This window comes from Lactuca virosa, chromosome 2 (genome assembly GCF_052849685.1).
Source record: "Lactuca virosa cultivar CGN04683 chromosome 2, Lactuca_virosa_CGN04683_v6, whole genome shotgun sequence".
Lineage (NCBI taxonomy): Eukaryota > Viridiplantae > Streptophyta > Magnoliopsida > Asterales > Asteraceae > Lactuca > Lactuca virosa.
In genome coordinates, this window is record NC_136427.1 from 288,815,300 (window position 1) to 288,823,435 (window position 8,136).

General features: G+C 38.6%; 1 protein-coding gene across 1 annotated transcript; it reads left to right on the forward strand.

Annotated features, from left to right (window-relative positions):
- Positions 1-6,368: 6,368 nt before the first annotated feature.
- Positions 6,369-7,775, forward strand: LOC145161355 (aquaporin PIP1-1-like). Its single transcript, XM_079080858.1, has 4 exons — positions 6,369-6,781; positions 6,851-7,149; positions 7,232-7,372; positions 7,475-7,775. The coding sequence occupies exons 1-4, from the start codon at positions 6,451-6,453 to the stop codon at positions 7,565-7,567; spliced, it is 864 nt and encodes a 287-aa protein (XP_078936984.1). The 5' UTR covers positions 6,369-6,450; the 3' UTR covers positions 7,568-7,775.
- The last annotated feature ends 361 nt before the right edge of the window (positions 7,776-8,136 follow it).

Genomic DNA, 8,136 nt, shown 5'->3' on the forward strand with positions numbered 1-8,136 from the left:
TTCTTTTCATTATTCCTCTTTTGTTACAATTACAATGCTAAACCCCAATTAACCAACACACACAAACACACTAATAAACACATATACACTCACTGATACACACACACTGTCTTGCTAGCGAAGGGAATCCGGCCACCAACCTGGTGGCGTGAGGCAACGACATTGACACGAGGAGGCGGCTATCGGCGGCACAGATGACGGTCGGTCGGCGGCAAATGGCAATATCGAGTCTCAACCCAATCGATCTGACCTGCTCCTCCCACGACCACAACACTGGACCTAAAGTCGTCTTTGATCTTCGGCAGTGGCGGCGGTGTGCCACGATTCATGAGCAACAACAGCACCAACCGTCGGCTCTCTTGGTGGTGATGGCGATGACGAGCATTTCCGAGGAGCGGCGACAGAAGGCTGGAGAAAGGAGGGTGTGCGCGACCCACCCACGACCACCACAGAGTCCATGGTCGCTCGCCTCCGACTCTCGCGACTGGATCAACGATGGGCGGCGGTCCTCCGTCTTCGTCAGCAGCAAAGGTCCGTCAGCGACCTTGGTTGATCGGAGCAGCATGAAGGAGAAGGGATATGGCAGCAAGACGAGGGAGAAGAAGATGGAGGTTGGAGGATGAAGAGGGGTGGGGTGTCGACTGTATCATGCGTTGGTTTAGGGTTACCGGGAATGACGACCTCATATATCCCGTCCCTTATTAAACTTCAACCCATATTGACTATAACAACCCCTCCTTTTCCTTTTTCTTTCAAAGAAGATCCATATTTTCCCTTTTTACCCCCCGCCATCAAAGCTCTTTACAAATTGGGTCCGAAATTTACCATTTAGCCCTTAGCTTCCAACATCTCTTCATATTAAGTCCCAATAATTACCCGATAGTCCTTGCCCTCATAATTGTTTACGAAACCCATTCGAAACTCACACTTTTAACCCTCGGAAATCAAAGTATATCATTTGGCACCCCGAAACCAACACTCCACTAATTATTATTTAATTTTGAGCACTAATAATATAAAATAATCATAATAATTACTTCCCGGGGTTCCTGGTTTATTATTTAATTACTCTTTTTAAAACGGGGTGTTACACATTCAGCCTTTTCGACCAAAACTTAGATCCAAGCTCAGAATAACGTCTTAAGCCATAAAGTTGCAAACTTTATGCTTTTGCATGCATGGATGGGGCTCAAACCGCGAATTAAGTCCATCAACTCACTTGGATGGTCGCTAACACTTGCATGGTTGAGGCTTAACCATCAAGATACAATTTTTATGACTCAAAACACTTCCAAGAGTCCAAAAGGACAACTCATATGGCTTGGAGTTGCTCATACTCCAAGAACCCAAGCTATGTGACCAAAAGATACCATATTCTACCCTAAACCTAGATCTAAGCTTGTAATGATCAAGGTTCAAACTTTATACCTTAAAAATGCTAGAAATGATGCACAAGATCTGGATCTACAAGCTCCTTCTTCTTCCTTGCTTCCTCCCAAACTTCCTTCTCCTTCAAATCCACCAAAGAACACCACAAACACTCAAAGCATGCTCAAAATGCACTCAAGGAGGCTAGGGTTCGAGATTTTCACTAAAAGGGACAATGGAGGCTGAAAGGGTAAGGGACTTAAGGTCTTTAAATAGGGTGCAAACCCTAATTTTTAGGGTTTGCCCCTAGCTTGATTACGCCCAGCGTACGCATGGGTACGCCCAACGTATGCCAGGGATCACCCGATAATGCGCATGCATGGAGTATGTTGTGCGTTCCTAGTGTAAGCCCAACGTACTCACAATCCTCCACCACCTTTATTTGAATTAAACATAGATTAAATCACAAACTTCATACCTGGAGACTCGGGTGCTACAAACCTAAACCAAAACAAAGTAAAGAAAACCTGAATGACGATTTTGAAATGATAAGTGTTTGGAGTATGTTTAGGGCGATTTCGAATGTATGGACATGTTTAGTTATTATGGATTTACTTGTGTATAGGATCGAACTTGTAGTTGTTATAGGGATTTTATGATTGTAAGTATTCATAATCAGAGATTCCATTGTAATCGTTTTTTTTAAATAGACTAGTAATAATAGATTTATCCGGTTAATACACGTGGATGTAGGTTACATCGATCAAAACAATTTAATTCCTTATGTCATTTTATTGTTTTCTCTTACTTTACCGCCTAAAAAAGGAAAATTATTATATTAGCACCAATGGTTTTCAATCTTTCTTAGCTCAAACTTAATAGAATACAACGCCCTTGTGGATATCGTGTCTGAGCTTAGGTTCAACCCTTATTGATGAGATTTGTGTTTGAATGTTTTTCGCCCATATTATGGTGTTGTTATCTAGTTTCCAGGTATTTATCAACCAATATCTCGTTGCTTGCATCAAGCCCGTTGAAATATAATTTCTCTTTGTTCTACAGAAAGTTTTAGTAGATGAGTCGAAAGTCGGCTAATGTGGGACTAACCCACTGGTATAGATTTTTCCTCTTAGATTGAAGATCCCTAGTTCTAATATGTGCGATGACGAATTCTACTAACTTAGTGATACTAATTCGTAATCACTAGGCAGCTGTAAAAAAAGATGAGCGTAAAGTTGAGTTCATCTCAATATATGGTTACCTTGCAAATCATATAGAATGGAATCAAATATATATATATATATATATATATATATATATATATATATATATATATATATATATATATATATATATATATATAATATTAAATTTGAGTGGCCTTAGGTACAATTATCTTCTGCCCTTTCAGATTTTGGCCACATAACTTTCTCGAATTGGCACTTTTAGTCCCTTGACTGGCTGGTCAATGCCAGCTTGCCTGTCTTGGACACGTGGTTTGTTCCTGTGCTATAGCAATTCATAGATTCGGTTGGGAATTGGCACATCACCTTCTTCTGCTTCATCTGCTTCGAATCAACCCGGCCGACTCACAATCACTTCCTCCCTAATTCGGGAAAGAAGGTGGTGGCGGAAGGACCCCTGGAACTCCACCGACATCGGCAACAGTGGATGCATACATCGATAGACACTGACTTCATTCTCTCCTCTGGAAGCCTTCCATGCCAGTTTCGATCTCCGACGCTCCCCTTTCTTGCACCACGAGTCGCTCCCCCTTTCTCTCACCCTCTACCACCACCTGTCATCGACGTCGTCATCACACTCACAACTTCAAAGGTACATTGATTCTCTATTTCTCCATTTTTAACTATGTGATTTCTCACATTCATGCTTTTTTTATTTCAATTTTGGGATTAATCGATCCGCTCTTGTGCTTCGTTTCCCGTCGACAACACCTCCCTCCGTAAGCGGCTCTTCTGTCTGTCATTGGTCATTATTTCCTCACTTATTAACTTCATCTCAATTCCCCGTATGCTATTTGGTTCATTTATATTTGGGAAGAATAACTCTCTAATTTATCCATTGGACATGCCTATAAGGCGTTCGATGAAATGTCTGAGCCAGTTAAGGTATTCATTCCACTTTGATTTACTTAATTGAGTACTTGATTATATTTGATTTATATTTTCTTGAATCATGTAATTTATCTCTACGCTTCAAATGATGGTGGATAATTGGTCCAAAATTGCTCTATATCAGCAAGTTTCTCTATATCCAAACCCACTCTAATGGTTGTTTTTGATATTACTTCAATGGTTCTCTGCCGCCTGAAATTGGAAATTTGATACAATTACAATAGATGTAAGAAATGACAACACCCATCTTGAACTCGACTTTCATTACTATTGTGTCACGGTTACCTTCTATTTTATCTAAGGTATATTGAGGCCATATATGTAAGGTATTTTACCTTTCATTATTTTTCCTTTATCTTACAACTATTTTTTTTTTTGTTTAGACTGTCAAGTATTTCAACAATGACCAATTTGAAGTTGATGATTATGATAAGTATTTAACGAGGAAGTAGTTTTTCTGCCACTCTCCTTGCACAAATTTATTTATGCTCAAATGGTTAAATATTAGGTTTTATAATGTTTACCTTAGGGTATGAATGTTTCCTTGAAGACACAACGTAGTCTTGTTATTTTAAACTTTGGTCAAACCCTTTACTATTTAGTACTGTTTTTTTGGTTGCTATGGTGTTGGCTTCAAATGGCATATTGAATGGTCAAATGAATGTTGGTGATAGGAAGAAATGAAAGTACGATGTTATAATAAACAAAACAAATGAAAATAGATTGCTATTTTTTTGCATTTATTTTTTGACATAACATCATTATTACAACGTATTCAATTGATGGAATAAGGGAGCATCCATGCTTCCATACCACATATAATGTTATGAAAATGAATCTTTTGCGATTATATATATTTGTAATGAAAACGACATCTTTAGTATAACCACTCATGTAACAACAAAAGCGAAAATGTGCAAAATCATAGTTCGTTCCAGAAAAAATGAACATACATCTTGATTGTATATTTACAGTCCTTTTAACTTTTCAATATGTAATGATTTTTAAATTATGTAAGGAAAGTTACTACACATCTAAGACGTTAATAATGTGTCTTTTGCTGCTTACGAAAAGTAGTGACATTTGGGCACAGAAAATCTTAGTTTGCTTTTGTGAGTTATTTTTTTAATTGTAACTAGAAAGGTTACCCCGCTACGCGGGGGCCAGAAGCTTTCAATGTTGTTTCCGAATTGATAAATATGACAGACATAGAAAGTGCAAGGATGAAAAGTCCGGGCTTTGCCCCGGACAAAAAATGTAAAAGTTTTGACTGCAAGGACCAGAAGTGTGAAAATGGCTAAAGAATTAAAGGGGTAGGAATTAGCAACTTTTTAGAAAAGGGATCAAAGTTGTCAAACCGTTAAAGTTTTATGGCCAAACTTTAAATATTAAAAGGTTTCAAAAAAGTGTAAAAATATTGATTGCAATGACCAAAAGTGTCAAAATGGGTAAAGAATAATGACCAAAGTTGCCAAAAAACATCCAAATTTAGTATTCCTAACTTCCAACAATAATACAGGGACCAATTCTGCCAAAAAAATGGGAAGTTGAATGGAACACAAATAAAATGACATGAATAAATTAATTAAAGAAGTACAGGGACCGGATATATAAATCAAGGGACCAAACTTGGACAAAGTATCTCAAGTTTACTATTCCTTTCTTCCACAACTTTAATATATATATAATAATTCGTTGAGATTACTCTACTATTGTTGCTTAATCCATATTTATCCATTTTAGTTTTAATTTCTATTAGTTCTATTTTCTAGCTTTTTGTAGACCGGTTGGTTTATCCACAACAAATTTTGATGCTTACTGTTGCTAATGCTTAATTAGGTATGAAATTGAGGTAATTTTGTTGTCCATGATCAAACTCCATCATCCGTTTTGTATATGTGATCCCTATCACTGTAGCAGGTGAATAACGTGTATATGGTGTGGCTCATTCAGAGAATGACATGACTGTTTTGCTGTGCATGGATCGAGAATATGGGAATGGATCGATCATGGATGCTGTATATATATTTTGCTGTGATGGATCAGCCATCAGTAATTTAAAAACTAATATGGATGGGGGGTTTAGTTCAGGATAGTTGTGATTAATTTGTATTCCGAATGATTTTCGTGTCCGATTGCAATTTGGATGCCGAATTGTTTTTTGGGGGTTTTCATTGTGTTTAAATTTGGGGTTGGTATTTATATTGTTATATATAACGTCAAACGATTGCTACATAAATAGGATATTATAAAAAATATAGTGGTTGAAGTTAACGCTTCTTCGTGTTAATTAAACATTACTATAATCCACAGAAAATACCTATAAATTGTTGTTTCTCGAATTTGACAATTTTGAAAATGCTCAAACACAAAATTGTAAACAACCCAACAAATTAACTATAATATTTGAGATTCCTACAAGGAAAGTCACTAAAAAAAGCTGATCTTACTATCCTAGTTATCCAAATTGGTATGAACATATATCCATATACAGATTTTTAGCAAAATATTACGGATATATATACACAATACAGGAAGAGAATACAATCAATATATAAAACAAAAATAAAAGATTCTAATTCTTTCATGATAACATATGATAAATAACATTTCAATATCTCATTGGAGATGGGGCGGTGTGAGTCATCATCACACACAGTGTTAACGTTTCTCTCTCAGTCTCTCTGGACACGTGTTTGGCCACTGTATCGCCAGCTACGTCAGTGCTTTCTATTTTTATGGAGAAGGTAGCCGACCAAAGCGACGTCGCTGTCAATTTGCAGTAAAAAACGACTTCATTTCCATTGTTATGCACTGGACGGCGATAAAATACACACATTTTTCTCATTGATACCCCACAATTTATTCCTATTTATAACCACTCCACCACTGATCTCCACCACCACACTCACTACAAACGTAATTTTCCAGTGATCAAGAAACAACAATGGAGGGAAAGGAAGAGGATGTTCATTTGGGAGCTAACAAGTACCGGGAGAGACAACCGATTGGGACGGCGGCGCAGGTACCAGATAAGGATTACCAAGAACCACCACCGGCTCCGTTCTTTGAGCCATCGGAGCTTACTTCCTGGTCGTTTTACAGAGCCGGGATTGCCGAGTTTATCGCTACTTTTCTGTTTTTATACGTCACCGTTTTGACGGTCATGGGAGTAGTTAAGTCGCCGACCAAGTGCTCCACCGTTGGTATCCAAGGCATCGCATGGGCCTTCGGCGGCATGATCTTCGCACTCGTCTATTGCACAGCCGGAATCTCAGGTATATCACTTTCTAACAAAAGAATTAATCTTTATTAATTAGTTGGAGTAATTAACAATGAATTTGCAGGCGGGCATATTAATCCGGCGGTGACATTTGGGTTGTTTCTGGCAAGAAAACTGTCGTTGACCAGGGCGTTGTACTACATGGTGATGCAGTGTCTTGGCGCCATCTGCGGCGCCGGTGTCGTTAAGGGGTTCGAAGGAAGCAAACAGTATAAGCTACTCGGCGGTGGCGCAAACACGATTGCACACGGTTACACCAAGGGCGACGGCCTCGGTGCTGAAATCATCGGCACATTTGTCCTCGTTTACACTGTATTCTCCGCCACTGACGCCAAGCGCAGCGCCCGAGACTCCCATGTTCCGGTACGAACAAGTTCAACTCTTAAATCACCAATCTTCTAATAAAGACAACGATTTGAAAATGGGTTTTGTGTTGATTTTTCAGATATTGGCGCCGTTGCCAATTGGGTTTGCTGTGTTTTTGGTGCACTTGGCCACCATTCCGATCACCGGAACTGGAATTAACCCGGCAAGGAGCTTGGGAGCTGCCATTATTTTCAACCAGGACCACGCATGGAATGATCACGTAAGTCTTCCACCTCCGTTTATATAAATGTTGATTTGAATGCAGATCATAGGTATAATGTTTTGATAAAGATTTGTTGTTTTTGTGTTTGTGGGAATGCAGTGGGTATTCTGGGTAGGACCTTTCATCGGAGCAGCACTTGCAGCACTGTACCACGTAGTGGTGATCAGGGCCATCCCATTCAAGAACAAATGAGGAAGACGACGATCCTTTTGTTTTTTCGTTTTTGTTTGTAAAATGTATGTAGTAGTTGTAGTGGTTTCCTTTGTTTTTCTAATAATTCCATAAGAATCCATTTGAGAATTGGGGTGGATGAGTCTGTTTGGGGGTCCACATCAAAGTATTTGTGGGCTTATCTTGTACTGTAAATTTATTCTCTAAGCTGTTGGAATACTTATCTTCATACACGAATTGTTTAGATATATGCTTATCTCTATTTTAAATTGGTCTTTATCTTTTGTTTGGTATATAAACAACTGTAATCGTTTTCTTCTGATCAATGAGAAACGTAGCTTTTTTTTTATTCTTCTCTACCAAATTTCACATGGTATCGGAACGGGTCTGAAAGCCCTAGCCGAAATTACCTAAGCCACGACAGGACCTGTTGACACATCTTCATCAAAGACATGCATTGATATCACGTCTTCGGTCTTCCTCACTCCTATTGATCATCCTGGCCAGAATTTTGTTGGAGAAAACTTACTCCATGACAATAATTACAGTGACTAGTAATTATAGTGTGGAAAAACGAGATGACAAATGCA

Bases quoted from the DNA above. Each gene is read 5' to 3' on its own strand.
- LOC145161355 (XM_079080858.1), top strand. From the start codon at position 6,451: ATGGAGGGAAAGGAAGAGGATGTTCATTTGGGAGCTAACAAGTACCGG. The intron at 7,150-7,231 runs GTACGAACAAGT...TTGATTTTTCAG, and splicing joins CCCGAGACTCCCATGTTCCG to ATATTGGCGCCGTTGCCAAT. The intron at 7,373-7,474 runs GTAAGTCTTCCA...GTGGGAATGCAG, and splicing joins ACCACGCATGGAATGATCAC to TGGGTATTCTGGGTAGGACC.